General features: G+C 42.6%; 4 protein-coding genes across 4 annotated transcripts; all 4 read right to left on the bottom strand.

Annotated features, from left to right (window-relative positions):
- Positions 1-142: 142 nt before the first annotated feature.
- Positions 143-4,811, bottom strand: LOC148088101 (uncharacterized). The gene is made up of 3 exons (XM_087779205.1): positions 4,708-4,811; positions 437-2,970; positions 143-213 (listed from the first exon to the last, which is right to left on the bottom strand). Exons 1-3 carry the CDS (start codon positions 4,809-4,811, stop codon positions 143-145), a joined length of 2,709 nt encoding a protein of 902 aa, XP_087635331.1.
- A 2,518-nt stretch (positions 4,812-7,329) lies between these two features.
- LOC148088100 (uncharacterized) lies at positions 7,330-9,389 on the bottom strand. The gene is made up of 3 exons (XM_087779204.1): positions 8,659-9,389; positions 7,785-7,854; positions 7,330-7,335 (listed from the first exon to the last, which is right to left on the bottom strand). Exons 1-3 carry the CDS (start codon positions 9,387-9,389, stop codon positions 7,330-7,332), a joined length of 807 nt encoding a protein of 268 aa, XP_087635330.1.
- A 130-nt stretch (positions 9,390-9,519) lies between these two features.
- On the bottom strand, positions 9,520-12,829 carry LOC148088099 (uncharacterized). The gene is made up of 3 exons (XM_087779203.1): positions 12,733-12,829; positions 9,615-12,517; positions 9,520-9,525 (listed from the first exon to the last, which is right to left on the bottom strand). Exons 1-3 carry the CDS (start codon positions 12,827-12,829, stop codon positions 9,520-9,522), a joined length of 3,006 nt encoding a protein of 1,001 aa, XP_087635329.1.
- Positions 12,830-14,113: 1,284 nt separating this feature from the next.
- On the bottom strand, positions 14,114-22,827 carry LOC148088098 (versican core protein-like). The gene is made up of 7 exons (XM_087779202.1): positions 22,757-22,827; positions 20,589-20,965; positions 20,321-20,495; positions 19,913-20,040; positions 18,240-18,533; positions 14,179-15,273; positions 14,114-14,121 (listed from the first exon to the last, which is right to left on the bottom strand). The coding sequence occupies exons 1-7, from the start codon at positions 22,825-22,827 to the stop codon at positions 14,114-14,116; spliced, it is 2,148 nt and encodes a 715-aa protein (XP_087635328.1).
- Positions 22,828-24,633: the final 1,806 nt, after the last annotated feature.

Raw genomic sequence — 24,633 nt, 5'->3', positions numbered from 1 at the left:
GTTACAGTTGATTTAGGTTGTCCAGTCGATTCAGGAAGAGAAGGAGTGGACAATGTACCAGGTAACATTTGTGTGGGAGCTTGTGTGCTGACAAGAGAAGAAACATCTGTCGCAGATGAGGCAGATGTAAACATTTTCTGGGTTAAGTCTCCAGACCCGTCTTCTTCCTCTCCTGTAAAACCAGCCTGCGGTATGGGTGTCGGTTTTTCCGTGCTGAACAATGAGGAGCCAGTAGGATGTGCAGTATGCTTGCTTTCCTCCACTTTAGCAGAGCTGGTACTTGTCTCTGTAACTGAAGCACCCTCGACATCAAGTGCGGATGAAACATCATGGGAATGAGGTGAAAGTGATGTCATTGTCTCAGTACTATAGAGAGACGATGCTACAGTCACTGCTGGCATCTCTGTCATTTGTTGCACAGGGCTGTAATCCTCACTTGTCGCTCCAGCTATGTTGGTCTGGGGTGTTGTTGGTGAAAGAGAATCCACAGTAAAATCATCTGTTTCTCCTGAGCTTTCAGGATCAACTGCCAAAAGGGATGGATGCTCAGTTGTTTCAGATGTTCTTGTGGATCCAGCCAGAAAGGCAGTGGGCTCAGTAGTTAATACCACAGGTAACATTTTTTTAGGAGCCTGAGTGCTGTAAAGAGAAGATCCAGCTGTGGCAGAAGTGGTCGAGGTAAATATACTCTTGGATAATTCTCCAGACCCATCTTCCTCGTCTGCAGTAAAAACATCTAAGATAGTACTTTGTTTGCCTTCAGTTGGCACTGGTGTGGGTTTCTCTGTGCTGGATAAAGAGGAGCCAGTAGGACTTGTAATACGTGTGCTCTCCTCTGCTTTAACCGCATCAGAACCTGTCTCTGATGTAACTAAAGAATCAACACTCACAGCAGATGAAGCATTTTGAGATGGTAATGTCGTTTCAGTACTATACAGAGAAGATGCTGCTGTCACAGAAAAAGTCTGATGCTCTTGATCCCTAAAAGTAGTTTCATCAATTTTACTGGCCGTCGATGTAATGTGTGTGCCTCCATTCAGACCATCAACCTCCTTTGAAGTAGAATCAGAAGTAACGGTAAATGATGACGATGCAGATGCAGTAGTTGACACAACATGGATTTCTGGAGTTGGTGTCGCAGTCCTGTCAAGAGAAGATGCTTCAGTAGAGAGCTGAGTGAACATGTCTTGTGGTTGGTTTTCTGAGCCTTTGTCGCTCACTAGCACAGAGCTGGTCTCTATTTTGACAGATGAAGTTTCTGTAATTGCAGTTGGTGCTACAGAGGTTAACACAGCTGAATCAGTTGTAATACTGTCCCCATGGGCCTCCTTGATACTTGTTGTAAGTGATACAGCTTCAGGTTTTTTTGTGGATTCACTAATGGAAACATTGGATTCTTTTGTCATTGATGGCGTCTGTTTAAACATGTCTTCAGGTTGGTCACCTGAGCCATCTTTGTCCAGCAAAGTCAGGGCAGGAGAGCTTGTCTCTGTCTTAAAAGAAGTTGCATTTTCATTGAAAGCTTGATCGGTTGGTTTCTCGGTGCTAATGGAAGAAGAAACTGTTGGAGATGTTGTGTCTTTCTCACTGGTTTGTTCACTTGCTTTGTCTGTGCTCATAGAAAAAAGTATCTCAGGTGCAGTGGTCATGTATGAAGATGTGACGGATGACAAAGTATTGCCTGACAGTGTTGATATGTTGTTGAGCAACACCCCTGTGACTTCATCACCGTCTCCAGAGGTTTCAGGGTCTGCAGTTATGCTTAATGGAAGCGCAGTTGTGTCAGGTCCAAATGTTTGGGTTGATTTATAGGTACTGTAAAGAGATGTCGGCGTGATTACTGATCCCATAAAGATGTCCTCAGATGTGTCACCTGAGCCATCCTGATCTGATGGAGTCAGGACAGATGGGACGTCGCTCTTGACAGGAAGTGTTGTTGGCTTTTCAGTGATAAGCAATGAGGAAACTGTCTGGGCTCCTGTGTCCGTGCTAGGTTTAATTGTTTGTTCAGTTTCTGTCTTTTTAGAGAAACTGTCGGGGTCTGCAACAGTTTTATCTGATGGTGAAGTTCTTTCAACTGCTGTCAGTGATGGACTTATAGAGGGTATAGACTCCAAGTTATTCTCTCCTGAACCATCTTCCTCCACAGAGCTGACCTCAACTATGTTGGTCTGTACCGTGCTGGAACTTGTCGTGACGGGATGTGCTGTTGGCTTCTCAGTGCTAAACAATGAAGAGGCTGTTGGAATGGAAGTGTGTTTCCCGTGTTCTTTGGTGGCTCCTTCACCTCGGCTCTCATCGTCCCATCCCGATACAATAGATTTTTCTGTCTCTTCTGATGGGCTGTGGCTTCCAGGGCTCAAAAGGGAGGGGAGTACGGTGACAGTTGGCTTCAATGTGTACGTTAACTGAGGTTGATGTGATACTGTGACAGCGGGTGCCTTTGTGCCCAGCACTGAATCTTTAGATGTGACAGATATAAGTGATTCTTTGGTGAAATCATTGTCTCCAGAAGGTTCTGTGCTGGTGTCAAGCAATGATTCGCTGAAGGATGGGCTGGATTCTACCATCATAGTGTCACTGCTAATGACATCATCATCTATATCCGTTGTGGATATTGGCGGTGACAAACTGGGATTAATTGTTATTGCATGGATTGTTGTTAATTCAGAAAGTGCTGAAGTGGGGTGTTGAACAGTAAATGCTTCCATAGTGGTACTCAACAATTGAGTTACATTTTCTTGTATCGTTGCATTTGTGTCTTTATACTCAGTTTCTTGAAAAACGGATGATGTTTCTGTTGGTGATTTAGTGATGGACAAGATAGTTGAAGTCTCAGTAGACAAATGTTGTGTTTGATCACCCGAGCCACCTTCTTCCAGCTGAGGGAGGACAGAGCTTAACAAAGTAGGTGGTGTTGTTGGCTTTTCTGTGCTGAACAACAAAGTTGCAGAAGCCGTAGTTTCTACTCTGAGTTGTTCCGTCTCACTTATTGTCGTTGCTTGTTGCGATTCAGTGGATGTTGATTTTGCAGTGCTTTCTAGTGATGTAGCCACAACACCTGTTGTTTCTGAGGATACAGTAGGTTGTTGTGTTTTTGTCTCAGCTGCAGAAACCTTGTCTGTCTCCGGGAAAGAATATGGAATCCTGGAGGAGGATGCTGATGGAGCACTGGTGATGTGGCCAGAAAATGGATCGAGTGAAGTTTGAGTAAACAAATCTATTGGTTGGTCACCTGAGCCAACTTCTTCCAGTAAAGGTAAGCTAGAGCGAGCTGTAACAGAGCTGTATTGTACCTCAACAGATGATGCTGTCGGCCTCTCAGTGCTGAACAACAAAGGGCTAGGTGCAGTACCTTTTGGGGATTCCAGAGAGTCAGATGTAGGTTTCTCTGTGCTGTGAAGCGATGATGCTACAGTAGCTGTTGCTCTGGAAGGTGTAATTGACTCATGTGTGACTTCTACTGGCTGAGAAACTTTAGTGTCAGTTTCAGGCAAAGTATACTTTAATAAGGATGATGTTGATGATGGTGCCATAGTGATGTGGGCAGGCGATTGGGACCGGTCAGCTGAGGTTTCAGTTAACAATCCTAGATCATCGTCACCTGAGCCACCTTCCTCTAGTTGAGGTACGACAGAGCTTGCCTTGGTGACTGGAACTAATGTATGCTTTTCCTCAACTGATGAAGATGTTGGACTTTCAGTGCTGAACAATGAAGAGGCAGAAGTAGTAGGTTCAGATATCAATTTGGTATCTTCATCCTGGTCTATGGTTGTTTCTTGTGAGTCCATGAACTCTGGTGTTGAAACTACAGTCAAGGTTGCTTTTGAGTATTCATTTGGCTGCTCAGTTGTTGCCGAAGTAGCAAAAACATCTCTGTCACTTCCTTCTGCTGATGGTACCCCTGTGGTGCTGACAGACGGTTGAGATGGGTGAACTGAAGTTTGAGAAAATAAACCCTGGATTTGGTCACCAGATCCAACTTCTTCCAAAGAAGGCAGGACAGAACTAGTGTTGTCAGTAGCATCTGTCATTTCTGCAGCTGAGGTTGTTGGCTTTTGAGTGCTAAACAACGACGAAGTAGAAATAATTGTTTCTGCTTTAACTTCTGTTTCTTCTGTCTGGCTTTTGTTTGTCACTTTTTGTGACTCAGATGTTGGTTTCTCAGTGCTTCGAAGCGATGATGAGACTGTAGCTGTTGCTCTCAAAGGTGTAATTGACTCACGGGTAACTTCCTCTGGCTGAGAAACTTTAGTGTCACTTTCAGGCAAAGTATACTTTAAAAAGGATGATGTTGATGATGGTGCCAGAGTGGTGTGGGCAGAAGATGGGGACCGGTCAGCTGAAGTCTGAGTTAACAACCCTTGATCTTCGTCACCAGAACCACCTTCCTCTAGTTGAGGTACCACAAAGCTTGACTTGGTGACTGAACCTGAAGTTTGGATTTCTTCATCTGATGATGCTGTTGGCTTTTTAGTGGTAAATAATGATGAAGCATGAGTAGTAGTGTCCTCTTTAGATGACCATTCCTCAGCTGGGATTTTAGTTGTAGCTTTTTGTGTTTCAAGGGAATCAAACATGTCTTTCTCGGTGCTCAAATGTGATGATGCTCCAGTAACTGTTGCTTTTGTTGATGACATTGGCTCCTGTGTTATGGCACTAGTATGCTCGCTGTCAGTTTCCAGCAGAGTATGTGAATCAGTTGACGTTTCTGTCGACACCTTGGTTATGTAGACGGATGAAGAAGGCGAAACAGTGGAGGTTTTGGCAAACATAAACTGGGTTTGATCGGCTGAACCATCTTCTTCCATTTGGGCTATTACAGAGCTGGTCTGAGTGTTATCCGAGGAAACTGGTTCTGACACAGAGCTTTGCTTTTCCTCAAGCGATGGAGATGTTGGACTTTCAGTGCTGAACAATGAAGAGGCAGAAGTAGTAGGCTCGGATTTTAATTTGCTATCTTCATCCTGGCCTCTGGTTGTTGCTTGTGAGTCCATGAACTCAACGGTAGAGGTTGCTTTTGAGTAATCTTTTGGCTGTTCAGTTGTTGCCTCAGTATCAAAAACGTTTCCGTCACTTCCTGGTAAAGAATGTGGAAACACAGATCCTGCTGCTGATGGTACCCCTGTGATGCCGACAGACGATTGAGATGGGTGAACTGAAGTTTGAGTAAATAAACCCTGGATTTGGTCACCAGATCCAACTTCTTCCAAAGAAGGCAGGACAGAACTAGTGTTGTCAATAGCATTTGTCATTTCTGCAGCTGAGGTTGTTGGCTTTTGAGTGCTAAACAACGACGAAGTAGAAATAATTGTTTCTGCTTTAACTTCTGTTTCTTCAGTCTGGCCTTTGTCAGTCACTTTTTGTGACTCAGATGTTGGTTTCTCAGTACTGCGAAGTGATGATGCGACAGTAGCTGTTGCTCTCAAAGGTGTAATTGACTCATGGGTAACTTCCTCTGGCTGAAAAACTTTAGTGTCACTTTCAGGCAAAGTATACTTTAAAAAGGATGATGTTGATGATGGTGCCAGAGTGGTGTGGGTAGAAGATGGGGACCGGTCAGCTGAAGTCTGAGTTAACAACCCTTGATCTTCATCACCAGAACCACCTTCCTCTAGTTGAGGTACCACAAAGCTTGACTTGGTGACTGAACCTGAAGTTTGGATTTCTTCATCTGATGATGCTGTTGGCTTTTTAGTGGTAAATAATGATGAAGCATGAGTAGTAGTGTCCTCTTTAGATGACCATTCCTCAGCTGGGATTTTAGTTGTAGCTTTTTGTGTTTCAAGGGAATCAAACATGTCTTTCTCGGTGCTCAAATGTGATGATGCTCCAGTAACTGTTGCTTTTGTTGATGACATTGGCTCCTGTGTTATGGCACTAGTATGCTCGCTGACAGTTTCCAGCAGAGTATGTGAATCAGTTGACGTTTCCGTCGACACCTTGGTTATGTGGACGGATGAAGAAGGCGAAACAGTGGAGGTTTTGGCAAACATAAACTGGGTTTGATCGGCTGAACCATCTTCTTCCATTTGGGCTATTACAGAGCTGGTCTGAGTGTTATCCGAGGAAACTGGTTCTGACACAGAGCTTTGCTTTTCCTCAAGCGATGGAGATGTTGGACTTTCAGTGCTGAACAATGAAGAGGCAGAAGTACTAGGCTCGGATTTTAATTTGCTATCTTCATCCTGGCCTCTGGTTGTTGCTTGCGAGTCCATGAACTCAACGGTAGAGGTTGCTTTTGAGTAATCTTTTGGCTGTTCAGTTGTTGCCTCAGTAGCAAAAACATTTCTGTCACTTCCTGGTAAAGAATGTGAAAACACAGATCCTGCTGCTGATGGTACCCCTGTGATGCCGACAGATGATTGAGATGGGTGAACTGAAGTTTGAGTAAATAAACCCTGGATTTGGTCACCAGATCCAACTTCTTCCAAAGAAGACAGGACAGAACTAGTGTTGTCAATAGCATTTGTCATTTCTGCAACTGAGGTTGTTGGCTTTTGAGTGCTAAACAACGACGAAGTAGAAATAATTGTTTCTTCTTTAACTTCTGTTTCTTCAGTCTGGCCTTTGCTTGTCACTTTTTGGGACTGTGTTGTTGGTTTCTCTGTGCTTCGAAGTGATGATGCTACAGTAGCTGTTGCTATGGAAGTTGTAATTGACTCATGGGTAACTTCCTCTGGCTGAGAAACTTTAGTGTCACTTTCAGGCAAAGTATACTTTAAAAAGGATGATGTTGTGTGGGCAGAAGATGGGGACCGGTCAGCTGAAGTCTGAGTTAACAACCCTTGATCTTCGTCACCAGAACCACCTTCCTCTAGTTGAGGTACCACAAAGCTTGACTTGGTGACTGAACCTGAAGTTTGGATTTCTTCATCTGATGATGCTCTTGGCATTTTAGTGGTAAATAATGATGAAGCATGAGTAGTAGTGTCCTCTTTAGATGACCATTCCTCAGCTGGGATTTTAGTTGTAGCTTTTTGTGTTTCAAGGGAATCAAACATGTCTTTCTCGGTGCTCAAATGTGATGATGCTCCAGTAACTGTTGCTTTTGTTGATGACATTGGCTCCTGTGTTATGGCACTAGTATGCTCGCTGTCAGTTTCCAGCAGAGTATGTGAATCAGTTGACGTTTCCGTCGACACCTTGGTTATGTAGACGGATGAAGAAGGCGAAACAGTGGAGGTTTTGGCAAACATAAGCTGGGTTTGATCGGCTGAACGATCTTCTTCCATTTGGGCTATTACAGAGCTGGTCTGAGTGTTATCCGAGGAAACTGGTTTTGACACAGAGCTTTGCTTTTCCTCAAGCGATGGAGATGTTGGACTTTCAGTGCTGAACAATGAAGAGGCAGAAGAAGTAGGCTCGGATTTGAATTTGGTATCTTCATCCTGGCCTCCGGTTGTTGCTTGTGAGTCCATGAACTCAACGGTAGAGGTTGCTTTTGAGTAATCTTTTGGCTGTTCAGTTGTTGCCTCAGTAGCAAAAACATTTCTGTCACTTCCTGGTAAAGAATGTGGAAACACAGATCCTGCTGCTGATGGTACCCCTGTGATGCCGACAGATGATTGAGATGGGTGAACTGAAGTTTGAGTTAATAAACCCTGGATTTGGTCACCAGATCCAACATCTTCCAGAGAAGGCAGGACAGAACTAGTGTTGTCAGTAGCATCTATCATTTCTGCAGCTGAGGTTGTTGGCTTTTTAGTGCTAAACAACGACGAAGTAGAAATAATTGTTTCTTCTTTAACTTCTGTTTCTTCAGTCTGGCCTTTGCTTGTCACTTTTTGGGACTGTGTTGTTGGTTTCTCTGTGCTTCGAAGTGATGATGCTAAAGTAGCTGTTGCTATGGAAGTTGTAATTGACTCATGGGTAACTTCCTCTGGCTGAGAAACTTTAGTGTCACTTTCAGGCAAAGTATACTTTAAAAAGGATGATGTTGTAGATGGTGACAGAGTGGTGTGGGTAGAAGATGGGGACCGGTCAGCTGAAGTCTGAGTTAACAACCCTTGATCTTCGTCACCAGAACCACCTTCCTCTAGTTGAGGTACCACAAAGCTTGACTTGGTGACTGAACCTGAAGTTTGGATTTCTTCATCTGATGATGCTGTTGGCTGTTTAGTGGTAAATAATGATGAAGCATGAGTAGTAGTGTCCTCTTTAGATGACCATTCCTCAGCTGGGATTTTAGTTGTAGCTTTTTGTGTTTCAAGGGAATCAAACATGTCTTTCTCTGTACTAAAATGTGATGATGCTCCAGTAACTGTTGCTTTTGTTGATGAAATTGGCTCCTGTGTTATAGCACTAGTATCCATTACCTGGCTGTCAGTTTCCAGCAGAGTATGAAAATCAGTTGATGTTTCCATCAGCCCCTTGGTTATGTAGATGGATGAAGAAGGCGAAACAGTGGAGGTTTGGGAAAACATAAGCTGGGTTTGATCAGCAGAACCATCTTCTTCCATTTTGGCTATAACAGAGCTGGTCTGAGTGTTATCCGAGGAAACTGGTTCTGAAACAGAGCTTTGCTTTTCCTCAAGCGATGGAGATGTTGGACTTTCAGTGCTGAACAATGAAGAGGCAGAAGTAGTAGGTTCGAATTTCAATATTGTATCTTCATCCTGGCCTCTGGTTGTTGCGGTATAGGTTGCTTTTGGGTATTCATTTGGCTGTTCAGTTGTTGCCTCAGTAGCAAAAACGTTGCTGTCACTTCCTGGTAAAGAATGTGGAAACACGGATCCTGCTGCTGATGGTACCCCTGTGATGCCGACAGACGACTGAGATGGGTGAACTGAAGTTTGAGTAAATAAACCCTGGGTTTGGTCACCAGATCCAACTTCTTCCAAAGAAGGCAGGACAGAACTAGTGTTGTCAGTAGAATCTATGATTCTCTCAACTGACCTTGTTGGCTCTTCAGTGCTAAACAATGAAGAGCTGGAAATAATTGTTTCTGCTTTGACTTTTGTTTTTTCAGTCTGGCTTTTGGTCGTCACTTTTTGTGACTCAGTTGTTGGATCCTCAGTGCTGTGAAGGGATGACGCTACAGTTGCTTTTGAGGATGAAATTGACTCTCTTTGTTCTGCTGTAGTAAAAGATGGGGTTTTAGTGGTGAAGGTTGAGGAAATAGTAGTTGCTTTGACGACCAAATCCACTGTGAAATCATCAACTCCAGAACCTTCTGAGTCAACAGTTGTGAATGAATTTTCCACTACAAAGGATGGACTTGACTCCACCACCATAGTCTCTGTGCTGATGCTGTCTTCTTCAATAATACTGGGGACAGACTCCTTAGAGGGTATGGGTGTTGTACTACTTACAGTTTTACTCTGTGACATTGTAGTGAGTGGTGTTGGAGTTGTGCCCACCAGAACAGGCGAAGATGCTGGTGTCATTGATGACATCTGAGTAAAAATGTGTAGTGATTGGTCTCCAGAGGCTTCTTCATCTACCAAGGTATTGAGAGCAGTGGTATGTTCTATCGTAGTACTCTGTTGTTCCTGAGCTGGCAGGATTGTTGGTGGCTCAGTACTGAACAAAGAGGAGGTTTTAGTTTGTACGCTATCGTTGTTTGTTTGACTCAAGGTGGACATTGTTGTATAGGTTTGGCTTGTGGCTACTTCTGTATGTGTTATCGGTGAAGGTGTGGCTATAGTGACAGATTCTTCACTTACATCGCCAGTCGTATCCACAGGAGTCACAGCAACTATGTCGGAGGATTCCACAGTTGAGAGATCAAAAGATGGACTGGACTCCATTATTGTGGTGCCACTGATATCATGTCCAACATCTGCAACCGTTGATATAATCTCTGATGACGAATCCAGATTCACAAAGGCTTGTGTTGCCAGTTTAGGAGGACTTGATGGCTCTACGGTCGTCGGTGTGTGCTTTAGTTCTTCAGTTACATGACTTTCTGCCAATTTCACTGTTGGTGTGACTGTGTCTAATGAAGATGAAGAACCTATGGCGACCGTATGTTCTTCGTTAATGGCTGGTGGTGTTGTTTTGGGGCTAAACAATGAGGAAACAGTAGCTTTGCTGATGGTTGACATGGTTTGATCATCGGAGACATCTTTATCGGTGGTTGGCACAGAACTTTTATCTGGTGATGCCCTAGTTGTTCCTGATTCACGTGTTACAGTTTTTGGCCAGGAAGTAAATGTGGTTGTTGGGATCACAGAGTCTCCAATATTGATCTCAATAAAACCTGAACCTTCAATGTCGAGGGCCCCAACAGATGGTTTCGAATCACTTTGAGGTGTCATTGTTGATAGACTGACAGAGGTGGTTGCCTCATGGCTGAATTGAACCTCAACCGCTTGAATCAGGTCACCTGAGCCACCTTCTTCAACCTGCTGCGTTAAAATGCCTGAAATAGAAGGAGTTGTAGGAACTGCAGCATCTCCATGAGGTGTCACTTCTGTCTGAAAGGAAGTCGGTGTTATCGCTGGAATAGATGCCTCCTCGTACTGGCTTGTAGCTGAATATGTTGGTACGTCTGTTTTTGGGACGGATGGATTATATGTTACACTCGCAATCAAAGCCGCTCCTCTTTCCGTTTGATGTAAACTTGATACAGCTGGAGCCTCTGTGGTCGACTGAGAAGAGAGGGTTTGTGTGAATGATGCCTCCTCGTTTTGATTTGTTTGAAAAGCCTCTTGTATTTCAGATGATCCGGGTGTTTGTTTATCTCCGCTAAAGAGTGAGGAGGATGTGGGAGGAACAGACTGTTTGTTGGGCATTTTAGATGTTTGTTCGCTAAAAATCTTTTCATCCGTTTGTGGGAGAGCGGAGATTGATGCCGATGTAACGGCTGAAATTGGCTGACTCGGCAAATCTGAAACCGTGAATGTTTCGGTTTCTTTGATCCCATCCTCTGAAAGCGATGTGGTCTCCGGTTTTATTGTTGATCCAGGCCGCGCTGTGCTAATATCTTGACTTTGTGAAGTTTCATCAGCGTTCGGGGAAAGTTTTTCAGAATGAGAGACTTCTTCAACGGAGTCAAGAGCTGGGGTCTTCGGGTGAGACGATGTGTCAAGAATTAGAGGTGTCTGCGTGGATGTATAAGAGGAACCAGAACCTTCAGCATCAATCAGAACTTTAGTTGTCTCGGCTGTTGTTTCGGTGAACGTCTTCTCCCCAATCGGCTTATCAGTTCCAGCTGAAAAAGTATCGATTTCCAAAGTTGTTGATGCTTCAGTTGACAGAGTAGGTAGTGAGTCACTTGGTCCAGCTGCTAATTCTGTTAAAGAAGATGCGTCGATTAAGTTCCCTTTGCTAGTCTCGATGATTTGTTCTGTTGATAACGGTGCACCTTGTGTGCTTGTGAATATATCAATGAAGGGAGCTATTGTCGTTCTGATGATCTCGAGAGCGCTATAAAGTGGAGAGCCAGAGGATTCATTAGTAGTCGTCGAATGGTCTTTGTCAGTCGTTCCGGGGACAGATGGTACAATTCTGATCTCACTTGTTGCATCAACAGTCGCCTGCGTTTGGCTCAAAACAGGAGATGGAGTTCCAATATCCGCCGTTGAATGTGAACCAGAGATTTCTGTAAAAACGTTGGCTGTTGGAACCACGGAGGCCTCCTCTTCCGAGGATGGATCCTGGCCGGGTTTGCCCTCAGTCCGACTTGCCAAAGTGCTCTCCTTTGACTCAGACGATGGAGAGGAAGCAGACGACGATGATTCAGAGCTACTGGAATCTTGATTCGATGTTATCTCTCTCACCGTAGTTGTCATGGCAGGACTTGAGCTAATTACTAGCGGAGTACTTGTGCTAACAGCAAATTCCTTTTGGGCCTGGGCCTCTTTTCCATCTTCCAAATACTGAGAAGGGGCCTGTGTGTGATCACTTGTTGATGTTGGTGTTTTCCCATCAACGTCATTAGAGAAGGGAGTGAACACACTCTTTAAAGTCGGCTGAGTGACATGTTCTGCAGCTGGAGAAGCAGATGTGGTGTGTGCGTCTGACTGCGAAGAACTGCTTGGAGGATTTACTGTGTCAGTTGTTTCTGACTCACTTATTTCACGTGTGGGAATCACTGTTGACTCACTTGAACTCTGTTGCTCAGATGAGATGGTTGTTTCTTTATCAGCGCTTTCTGATGTGTCAGCGTTGTTTGGCTCAGGTTGTGAAGTCACCAGATCAGGATAAGTAGATGTGATTTCTGCAGATGAATCACTTCCTACGCTTGTAGCCACATCCTGCTCAGACGCTTTTGTGTTCGCCCCATTAGGATCGCTTGGAGGAGGCACTGATTCAACAACGGTGTAATCGACTAGTGAACCGTTAACAGGAGCATCGGTCCAACCGTAGTCGACCTCTGTGGTCGCACCTTCTCCCGATGACGCTACATTTGTGAATATTTGGGTACCTTTGGCCTCCTCCTCTTGAGGGCTCTGGGGGTCCAGTGTGATCTCGATCTTTCCGTTTATATACCCCACAGTCGGTGAGTCGGTGACGGCACTCGTTGAGAAGATCTGAGTCCGGGAATCGCCCGGTGGTAGTGCCTGGTGCGCTACAGAGAGAATTGAGTTAGTTCCAAGTCATTAGAATCAAGTTATAAATACATTTGAATCCAAAATAAATCAAATTAAACAAGCCCCTGATGATGAATAGCAGGGCCAGACAACGACACGTATCTCCTGCCACAATATTTTCCACACACTGTCAAAGTTCCGGCAGAGCCTCGTCACATGTTGAAGCTTTTTAAGAGTAGTCGGCAACGCCCACTTTGGTCATTCCGTCTGCAGCTGCCTCGGAGGCCAGACGGCATGTTAGCAATGACATCACCTCTGGAGGTGCCGTCCAATCTAAGAGGAGCAGGCATCTGTGCTTACTCAGGTAGACTGCCAACATCTGTTAGTGCCAGGCTCAAGGGCCGCTACATACCGACAGCTCCCAAGTCACCACGAACACATCGAGCAGAAGTGAGAAGACGACGACATAGAAAACATAAACACCACCCTCCTAAACTTAGCACCCATAAGAACACATGGACCATTGCAACCAAAATTGGCCACACAGACACACAACTGCTGTAGTATCTGAGAGAGCACTTAGCTCTTTCCCCAATAAAACGCTGAACAAGCGTCCAATCAGTCCAGTACTTAATTCATCACTTTAACAACCAAGCAGATCATTTTTTCAACAATTCTCTTTTCTGCCAGAACAATGTCAGCAAAGACTGCGGCTTAGAGAATTAAAAATACTAAGGTTTGAGGAATAATGCTGCTGTTGTTTGCTAAAATTGTTACATGTATTTAAAGAAAATAAATGACGTATTAGTGGCTGGATTAATGCATTAACCTGAATTTAATTTACAACCTTATTTTTCCGTACATAGAGTTGTCTATGAAGCATTTAGTCATTTATAAACAGTAGAAACAAAATATTTGTATAAAAGGCTATCCGAAATTATTTAAGGTTTTTTGCTTTATCTCCGTGTTATGGCTACATACCCAGACAGCATGTTAACTTTATATATAATTTAATTATATATTCAATAATTTATTAATTTTATTTTTTTGTTGTTAATATCAATAGGGATATTTATATGTATACATTTTGTTTTGTTTTTTGTTTTTTCAATCACTTCAACTGAAATAGGTCTTTGTTTAAGTTCATAATAACATGGTCCAAAAACAAATTGGTCATTCAAATTGTTGATAAAAATACATTTTACAAAGCCTGCCATTTGTTCAGTTTCAGTTTATTTTAAAAGAACAATGTGCAGTTAGATTAAAAAGATGGCTGCACCAGATTTAGCACAATTCTACTTTCCACCTGTAGTCCTCAACAAAGATGTTTATTTATACATTTCCACATTTAGTCTTCTTTAGTATAGAGTCACAGGCAGAAGAAAATGTCATAATTATCAAATAAATTATTATTAAATCAACCATCAGGATCTTAGAGTTTGTCCTCTTTTTACCCTTCACTTAAGAGTCTGCACCGATAACAAACATAAGTTTGAAATGTTTTGAAATTTCACTTATATTTATCTCTTATTTTATATTTTTTGAAGTCAGGTTATCTTTGCTAATATTTCTAATCTCTATTCCTTAGTTTATCTTAAAGCCTGGTGTCTCAATTGCGTACTTTATCGACATCTTCAGTAATCTGCCTTGAGTTTAACACAGTCAATCTTTTACCAAGTTAAGCTGCATTTAGACTGACCTGTTGAAATGTGTTGTCCGCTCACTGTCGTCTCATGGATCGTCGGCGCCTCCGTGATACCGACAGTGTGCCTTTCCACCGCCAGAACCACTGGGGTGGACGTAAAGAACTCGGAGCTGATCTCCGAGGAAGTCGCCTCCACTTCTATCAAGGAGTCCCCGCCGTGATCGCCCAGTCGAGTTTGGGATTCATCGATGATATCATTAGTTGGCGCTTCTTCTGCGGATGTTACACTGTCCTGGAGGGAAGGAGCTGTTGTCACAGCTGAGCTCTCTTCTTTGTCGGCAGGGAAATGAGTCTCTTCGACCTTGTTGGATTCAGGGCTGGTTCTTTCCGTTGTAGGGATCTCGGTGTCACTGCCAGGTTTGGTGTTGCACATGTAGGTGGTTGTAGAAACCGGAATCTCAGTCACAGAGTTAAAACTCATGTCCTCTCTAGGGGGCAGCGCCTCGACGCCATAATCAATCTCTATCTCGTCGATATAATCTACTGGCGTTGAGTACGTCTCATCTGGCGAAGACGTCGATTCCTGGGAACTGAACACCTCCTCACTTGCTGGTTCAGTGGCTCTGGTTCCAATGGTTCCAGGATCCACAATGGTCTCCTCCGTCTTGCCTTCGGCGAACATGGGCTCAGTGCTCAAATAGGCATCAGGAATGGCAACGTCAGGTCTTATTGTGCTGATCTCGATCACTAGGTTGTCATCAGGATCTTCACTCTGCTCGGTGCTTTCCGTAGGTTTCTGGGCCTCGGTGAATGTGTCGCCGCGATGGGACAACGGCTCAGAATGAGTATCTTCAAAGTCTTCCACGCTGAAGACGGGTGATGTTGTCAGATCGTCATCTTCCTTAACTGAAGGTGCGAATGTTGTGATGAAATCCTCTTCTTTCCCTGCCGGGGTCGGGCGAGGGGGAGACATACTTGTTGAAAACATAGACGGAGCGTTCGTAGGAAAGGATTCTTGAGGTTGGTCTTCCGCCTCGGGTGCAGAAGTCAGTCCATGTTCAGTAGTACTGCTGTCCACAGCAGAGCTGCTGGTGCTGGTTCCTAGCAGGAGATCCACAAACGACGTCTGGTTCTTAAGAGTTCTTCTCTCTACAACACAGAGATTTATAATAGTTATTAACAACCACCAGACATCAACACAGTCCTCTTCTAATCTTCTAACATGTGAAATCAAAGAAAAGACAAAAAAAACATCAATCCATATTTAACCAATATTATTGCCCAGATCTTTTTTAGCATTTGAAACATAATGTAAATCAAAGGGTGTCAGAACAGACAACACAGACTGAGGTTGTTTCTAAGAAGAGAAACATACCCTTCAAAAGACTTGCTATAATCTATAATGGACACAAAACCTTCCTAACAAAAGAAAATATTATCAGAATATCTTTATTGTCATTGCACAAAGTACAACGAAATTAAAGTGCATCATCCAGACAGTGCAAATGACCACATATACTTAAAATATAATGGGGGTATAAAGATGTATGAAACAAGATAAGAAACCCCAATCCATTTAAATTATAAAACATTTGTCGTTCCTCAAAAGTAATTTTTCTTTTCACCTAATGTCATTCAAGGTTCAACTGCAAGGTCTTCTGTGCCAACATTGCTGATTTAATTTATTCAAATTCTAATTATTTACATATACAAATTTAAAAAAAAATCTTAACAGTAAAAGTACAATTTAAAAGTAAACATATTATATTGAAAAAGTGTGTCATTGATATGAAATATATGTAACCAATCAATTTCCAGTTATTTAACTCAAATCTTATCAACTGTTTATATAGTAAACCAAAGACGTAAAAATAAGATGTCACATCAGAGACAAGTGATTCCTGACCTCCAGCTACCACAAAGGCTCAGCAATTTTCTAGTTTGTTCCGGACCATTAACTTGACAGCTTAATTTCACTCATGTTTTTTTTATGTTTTGTTAGTTTTCTTTTACTCAATGTCTTATTGTTGGTGAATTTGTTATGTTTCTTTTGTTCCAGTATTAGCAAAAAAAACAATACATTTGGCCAAAATACTTTGTTAAATCTTAGCTTGATTCAAAATGTTGTTACTTTCTATTCCTGAAACATGTTTGTAACTCTTGTGACGCCAAACTTCCATCTTTATTTCCCCAAAAACAAATGTTCCTGAAGAGGAGAAATGTTCTGGGAAGTGATGCTCAACAGCTGCACTGACAGCTCCACACAAACACTACCTGTTTCTAGGAACTTCAATGTCAAGAACTTCCTGACTCTTAGTGTTGTGTACAACCTGTCATAACAATCATCGAAACGAGGAGAAAATTAAATGAAGGAATTATGCATTTTCATTGTGTTGGAGTGATTCAAGGAGAGTGAGAAAATCCTTGTTAGTGTTTTTCTCTGGTTTCAAACTGTTTTATGCTTCTTTTTTTCTCATTTTTTAACTGATTTGCAACGCTTGGCTTCAAGACTCTTGATCATTACGGCGGCTTTTCCCCTCCCGACATTATCTGTGATGCAGTCGCGAGACGTTTTTTCCCTAACAGGAAAAATTGGAGCTGTGTCTATTCAGAGTGCATTATCTCACCAGTGCTTTTTACACTGTTGCTGCAAGAGAGGCCTTTGTTTTCAACAGCGAATCCAAGAGACCAATGAGAAAGCAATTATTTGACTCCCCCCCTCCCGCCCCGTGTCGCCCTCACTTCAGCCGGCGTCTCTCCGAACAAGTTTGGCCGATGTAACTATTCCCGGTTTACATAATATTTCTCTTGGATGATACAAGTGATGGAGCGCGTCCCACCTAACAAGGGTACTTGAGAGGCACTTAGACCGGCGCGTAAATACGACAGGACTGGAATGGCTGACATGGAAGACACAGGGCAGGAGGCGAGGGGCTGTTTGTGCGCCCTCTGAACTCCAAGGGGAACTTATCATCGCAGGAGTTAGCCTTGCTCGGGGGCACTAAATGGCAGGCCGGAGGACAGCTTATCTGCTCAACCTCTCATTTGTGAAAGATGGAAAGGCCAGGTCAGGGGTCGCCGGGGATGACTGGATTTAGAAGTCCAGCAGTAGCTTTGTCCATTATCCAAATGTCTGCTCTGATAAGTTCAAGTGAGAATGATGGAGTGCAAAGTTTGACAGCGGAAATGACAAAAAACAAAATGGAGGAAGATAGTGGGACCAAACAGGTGTAGTATTTGTATAGTATGGAGACTAAGTAGTTTTACATTTAGAAATACAAACAGATTTGTCTTTTTTGTGCTTTATACCATCACTGAAAGGCCAATAAGGTGTAAGTCAGTGACTTAAATTATATTTTTTGCATCGTATATTAACTGTTAAATGACTAGAATAAGAAGAAATGAATTGTAATAACCAGATATAAATGGTAATTTGTGTCAATAAATCATCTTAACGGACATAGGAGTTCCTTTAACGACATACTTCACGACTTGTTTAAACAACAACATGTTGAACTGGAATCAGGTGGTAGAAAAACTTTCACCTCTTGATCCCCTCGGACAGATAAGATCAGAGCCATCACGCCCACTGAGGTCAAATCGAATTCCTCCCAATGTCATGTCCCACCCAGGCTATCTAGTTCCCGCCTGAAATAGCCTCGGAATGAGCCCTTTTTTTTAAGTGAGACAAAAAAGCTGTTGATGTTAGCCTCATATAATGTAAAGGCGATTTCAGAAGAGTCGCTATATTTATATTACTCCTCCCTATGACACATTTCTAAGGGTTAGGAAAACTTTGCTTCGAGACATGAGGTCGACTGGACACTTCCAGACAGGTCTGACACAATATCCTGTTCAGATGACTTTTTTATGCGCCTCAAAATAAACAAATTGAAAGTATAATCCGACGAGCGATGAGACGGGCTGTAAACATTTTTTAAAATACTGGGTTGGTGCAGATGTGGGAATGTGTCGAGTGGAGGAAGGAGGCAGAAAATCAGAGGGTGAGCAGAGACAAATGAAAGATGACATCAGGCCTTCTCTGTTTTCTTGGCAGGATTGCAATGGCGTGTCTCAAACGAGGCCAAAACACAAACAAGCGTCTTCACTCCTACCTTTGAAACAGTACGCTCCGAGTTTAGAGGCCGGAGGCGGGAAGCCCGTTTGGTTTCTATGGCGATACAGGGTCCGGACGCCGAGGAGGCCTCCGCCACACTGCAGCCTCGGCACCGAGACGGGGTGTCGGGCGCTGCCGTCCGAGAGCCAGCCATAATCGCACCGGTCGAGCCCTTGCCTCCAGGCGGCGTGAAGCTGGCCGGGAGATGCCAGGACGGATTTCCTCGAAGCACACTCTCTCCTTGCTTCCTGGAGCGTCATCTGTCGCTTGACCGGAGCGTAGTACACCTCGCCTGGAGAGAATTAAACACAGTAAATAAGTTAAAAACTATATTTAGATGATTATATGAAAGGGGTTTGGCTCGGCCCCTAGGGCGGCGACACTGAGCTCCGTGAGCAAACATGAACATTTATAGCATTTAGGGCTGAATTCATTATTTTTTATCTGTGTGTAAGTGAATATTCTTTTTGTCTAGTATGTACAGGGTCTCTCCAGTCTCTAACCCAGTAGAGCTGGGATGTGCCACAGGAATATTTGAGAAATATAAGAGAAGAGACTATGTAAAAAATATAAACCTTCTTTTTGTTGTATGATTTTTCTTATCCAAAAATGATGATGTTAGATGATGAAATAATGAAATGTTAAAATCATCAAACCATGTGTTCTAACCATAACCATAATTCTTGGCCATCAACAAAACTAAACAAACCCAAAGATTAAGGGTAAAATCTTAATATTTTCACAAAACGTTAGATTTGTAATGAAAGTAATAAAGAAAAACTATTAAAGAAAAGCAAAAAATGAAGTCACATGAACTGCCAGTCCTATTTGTTTGTATTTATTCAGGAGCAGCTGAATACCTCCTACTCCTCACAACAAGAGGATCTTTTATCTGAGGTGGGATGGAAATGCAGACAACGTTCTTGACCTTTTCGTCTGCCAGGTTCAATTTGAATGACTCAAAGTCAATGGGTTTCTTTTTAGATTATCTGACGTGTACATCGGGAGATAAGAATACATGCCGACTGATGAAGGAGTAACATGGAAATTATACTCGATAAAGTCAAATAATCAGGTTAATAATGGTCCTGTTTCTTAATCCATATCCTACTCTTTTTAATTACAAAATAAAAGAGCAGCAATTTCTTATTTTCTACATATGTTGCTTTAGTGATACTCTGGGTGTAGATCTATGTCATAATATTAAAATGATCAAGTCATTGCACATCGCCCAGTTCAATGAAAGGTTATTACCGTTAAGCATTATGCACATATGTATGTATGGATTAGGTAAAAGAAGTAGATGATAGTTTTAGTCCCTAGTGGCAGAAAGGGTTGGGACGTGTCGTTTGGCTGATGGCCCTCAAACTGTCCAAATAAATCTCATTAATGTTATTTTTAAAAAAGGAATTTTCAATTTAAATCTTAACCATCAGAATAATGAAGTATATAGAGAAGTAGTTTCAAGTTTCTGATTGGGTTTTATTTTATATGTCGATGTTGATTCATCTCTAACATGTATGTTGCGTTTCTAAATAATGTATTTTTATGGTAACTGAAAGTGGAAAGAGAAATGAGCGAATCATAATCCAACCTGCAGCTGAAATAACATGTCAGGGTTTTCTTCTGAGTCGTCCTATTACATCATGAAACGTTGTGTTTTTAACCTACCCTCAAGTTTGTCCACATAACAGTAGACATCATAGGTGTCTGTCAGTTTTCTGTTGCCGTACGACCGGACGCCAGGTTTCTTCCCCAGATTGCCGAAGCAGCCACGCCTCGGGTCTCGGATTGGATATCTGCAAGTCACATGGTCATTCATTAGGCAAACATTCCTATCAATGGTATATGTATTACTTTGGTCACATTGACGCTTATAATTGGATTTAACTAGTTTTGGATTTTGGTCTTGAGACCACTAATGGACTGTGGCAGTAACAGTCTATAGGTATTGGTCTTTTCTTGGACTGGGGTTATCTCTATTTTGGTCTTGGTCTTGGTCTCAATCTTGACACTCTACGGTCTTGATAGTGAATCGGTCTCAGCTGAGGCTGTATTGACTAAAGCTCTGGGACTAACCTCACTGTCCCATCAGCGACCCAGCCGGCGTCACATTGATCGAACCCGTCCTCGTAAGCTGCTCTCAGTTGGTCAAAAGTGGCGATAGAAGCTCCGATGTTCTGGCAAGCATCCACAGCCTTCTGGTAGTCTAATGTGTATCGGCTGGTGTTGGAACGGTAATGAAAGACCACACCTGGACACACACAAAAAAAAGGAAAAACTCAATATATATGTCGATGACAACCGGTTGTCTCCCACCAGTGTTCAGACTGACTGAACCTCTTACCGTTGACGTCAAGGTCAACAGTGTCCCGAGTGTCCTCGATGCCGAATATGACCTCGCAGCGATACGTGCCGGCGTCGCTGGCTCTCAGCTTGACCATCGTCAACGAGGCGTCGCCCACGATCTCGGGGTGACTCGGCACCGACACGCGGTTCTTGAAGCTGGAGATGATCTTGATGACCCCGGCCTGTGCCACCAGCACCGTCGACTCGCGGTCGCCCTCTATCTTGGTCCACTTGATCCGCAAGTAATTGTTCGACTGAGCCACCGTCCCATTGGGCCCGATGGTCGGCGCCGTGGTTGGGATGGGAGAGAAGAAGCACGGGAGAGTGACCCTCCCCGAGAGAGACCCCGAGACTGGCCGGGTGATCGATAACGAACTTGTAGCTGAAAGAGAAAATAACAGGATACAGTTAATGCTTTTTTATTATTATTATTTCATATATTCTGACATCCATCCATCTAGCATAGGCACTTGTGTTTCAACCTTGTCTGAAGTGTTGTTGCGGGGGATTGTGTGCTTGTACTTGCTTGTTTATACGTGTAGCAGAGGCGTTCTACCTGAGGCAACACCTTCAAGTATTGTAAGATGTAAACAAGCTGACTCGGAAGTTTTGTTGACCCGCATATGAATAGACCAGTGGCTCTTATTGTGAGCATGTTGGTATACAGAGGCAGATAAGGAAGGCCTTACGCTCAAAGAAAGTAAAAAAGAAAGTTACAAAATTAAGTAAATTCTAATTAAAAAATATATTTAATTGAAAAAAAAAACATGGAAAAAGCTATGAATTCATTATACTCTTGGTAAAGTTCAGCCACTAACATACCCTGACTATGATGGGGCATTTAAAACACTCTTGTTTTTGGCACACCTTGAGGGTTTTTTCAATTGAATTTGTTATAATTGAGGTCACTAGGATATTAAAAAAGTTATTAGGAAGCAACGGTTTTATTTCAACAAAGAAATGTTGGATTAAAAGCTTAAATGTCCAACTTTTCAAAATTCAACTCTTTAACTATCATTGAATCTCACTGATTTTAAAAATAATTGACTTTATCTTATACTCAAGAAAGCAGTTAAAGGGTGGAATGATCCATAGTAATTGAGAAGTGTAAATAAACACGTCGTCTTAATGGTATTTATTCATGTTCCAGCCACTATCTGTGGAGTAATCGACCTCAGGCACAGAAGCCATTTAAACAGATCACTTCAATCATTATCTTTAATCTTATCTACTGTGCTACAAAGATGGTGTGAGGGAAAAAAAAACCTACAAATGGCATGCATTTTGTCAACTTAATTAAAAATTATAAAATATAATACTAATGGATCAAGGTCAAGTGAAACCGCATTGTGCAAATCTAGTTAGGAAAAAAGGAATACATTGTCAATGATTTCTTGTTTGAAAAAAAAAAAACTAAAACCAAAATAAATATCCATAGTCTCACAAATACCACTTTTAAAACATTTTTAAAATCTTGTTGCAAGTTAACACTTATGTCCCCACTTATCTTGCCTAATTGGGGAGCGGGTTCAGGGCGGAAACGACAACACAATCCAGGTGATCTGAGACCAGCATTTGCCGATCAAACCAACTTCCTCAGTTTACTAATGTGGCAAATATCTGGTGATGGTATGGTTGTGGTGAGGCTCACTGGGAACAATGTGGGGAATGCTCCTGAATGAGTGGTGGGACAGCCCAGGAGGCATGAATGTGTGTGAGTGTGTGTGTGTGTGTGTGTGTGTGTGTGTGTGTGTGTGTGTGTGTGTGTGTGTGTGTGTGTGTGTGTGTGTGTGTGTGTGTGTGTGTGTGTGTGTGTGTGTGTGCTCTAACAGAGGTCCTACTAGGATGAGCGTTAAAACCAGGTGTTGCTCCAGACGGAGGGCAGAGTTTAATTGAAAGGTGTCCCAAAGGACCGGGGCCAGGAGGGACGGTGGAGGACAGAGTCTCCTGGCCCCGAGATCCAAACTCTTAAGATTCCGTCTCACATTCACCTCTGACTCTCACATGATTCACAGCGGAAGAAGCTAATCACAGTCTCTTGCTTTCCAACATGCAGTGCTGCTTAGTGCGACTCTAAAAAAAAACTGCCTTCAAATCATCCAGTTCGAAAGAGACAGGAGAGTAAAAAAAACTTTAATCACACAGTAGCCGCTCAGTGATGTAAACCTACCTGCTGTCGCTGTCGCAGCTCCACAGAGACAAAGTAACCAAAGGATGTGCTTTATATTTAGAAGCATCTGTAGGAGAGACAAACAGACATTAGAGACTTCTTAGATGAATATTTAGGGGGGGGGAATGAAATTAAAATCCTTTAAAACTAACCAGATGTTATGATGTGCGCTGAATTATTTTGCATGCTTTTGGTTATAAATATATAATAAATGCATCACTAGATAAAAAATCTGCAATTTCTTTTTTTTTGGACTTGTCATCTTGTTTTCCAAGCTTCATTTACCTTTTAAATAAAACAAAAATATTCATTCCAGTATAATTCATTGAGTGCTTTGGATGATGGAATACTTGTGAGTTATGTCGTCATGTGGGGTCGCACAGCAGAGTGTTTGGAGCCCCCCGACCTCATTTGCACCCTGCTGTATAAACACAAGTGGCTGGCTCTTGGTAGCTGGTGCTGGGGACCCTTTTCTTTACGCAACACTGTGTAATGGTAATTGACTTGAATGGAAGACCCCTGCAAGTTTACCCACGGGCTATGAGGACCCTCCCTCGTTGAAGATTTACCACAAGAAATAAAGAAAAAAATAGATGCAAAATTGAGGTTTGTATGCACTTTTTGAGAAGTGGGAAAATGGGATATTAAGTTGAGAAAAAAAGGAATTAAATGGTTATATTGTCGCTGATGTGGCGCATCTCGCAGCCGAGGTTATCCGGGGACAGCGCAGCATCCGTGCGCCTCCTTCACTGACGCTCAGATTTATCAATGAGTTCCACCTTCTCACCTTCTCAAAACCCGAGAAAAAAGTCGATAAATGCGTTAAAATAAACAGAAAGTACTCACTTTGAAAACGTTTTATTCCATAAAGTTGCGCTGAAGACAAATCAAGTCCTTAATCCCCCGGTAAGTCCTCCGTGCGCAAAAGTTTCAAAATAAAAAAAAATGAAAAAAAAGGGTTGGGTTTTTGAAAATCTTCTTCCAAAAATGATCGTCCCTGCTGCTCTCGTGGGTGATGGTCCTGGTCCCAGCCACTCGAGTCGTGTGTGTGAAGTGCTGGACAGCAACAAGTTCAATTTTGCTGAACTCACACTGTTATTTCGTCAGTGAGAGGAGGGGCGCGCTGGAAAGTGAATGAGACACCTTCGGGAGGAGGGGGCGAGACTTGGGCCAAAGGTGGGGTGACATCCTCCTCATGATGAGACTCCAGGAGGGAGAAAAAAAAATGAGGGTCTTGAAAGTTTTTTTTTTGTGTAAATAAATAAATAAACACAAGTGTTTTGCGTTATCAGAAAACCGATCGACCCAAAAAAGTCGCGCGTAAGTCGCGCGTAAGTCTTATCCAGGGATGCGCAATGGAAACAGGGTGGTACAGCCTGGTTGAGTCACACTCTCACTGTTATTGCCAAGAGTCTGTAAGTGAGGCAGCTCTCCCCAGACACATCTGCATTTATTGGGCCACAACATCTGGGATCTCGGTAACAATTGTGACAGGCGTGTAACATGAATAATTGTTTTTAATAGGTGATGGATGCTGTGAAGCTCCCGTGTGAAGAAGTCAAGGGGACTACATTGACTACATCTGACTTATAGAGACTTAAGAGCCACAACATTGTCCATCACTCCACATGTCAAGTGTCATTTCAAGAGAAAAAAGTCATGAGGAAAACTCTGGTTAGAAGGTAGATCTCGCCACTCTGGAGCCGGAATGTCACAGATTTTTTTGCCAAGGCAGAGAAATTAATTAATTTAAAAAAATAAAATAAAAAAAATGTATCTATGGAACGAAGATAAACTTTTAACATGAAAATGAAGCGAAATAAACAGCTCTAAAAAGGGGATACTAAACTGGTGGGTCACAAACTTAGAAGTG

The sequence above is a fragment of the Callionymus lyra genome, chromosome 1 (assembly GCF_982586985.1).
Source record: "Callionymus lyra chromosome 1, fCalLyr1.hap1.1, whole genome shotgun sequence".
Lineage (NCBI taxonomy): Eukaryota > Metazoa > Chordata > Actinopteri > Syngnathiformes > Callionymidae > Callionymus > Callionymus lyra.
This window is presented reverse-complemented; position numbering and strand designations above follow the sequence as displayed.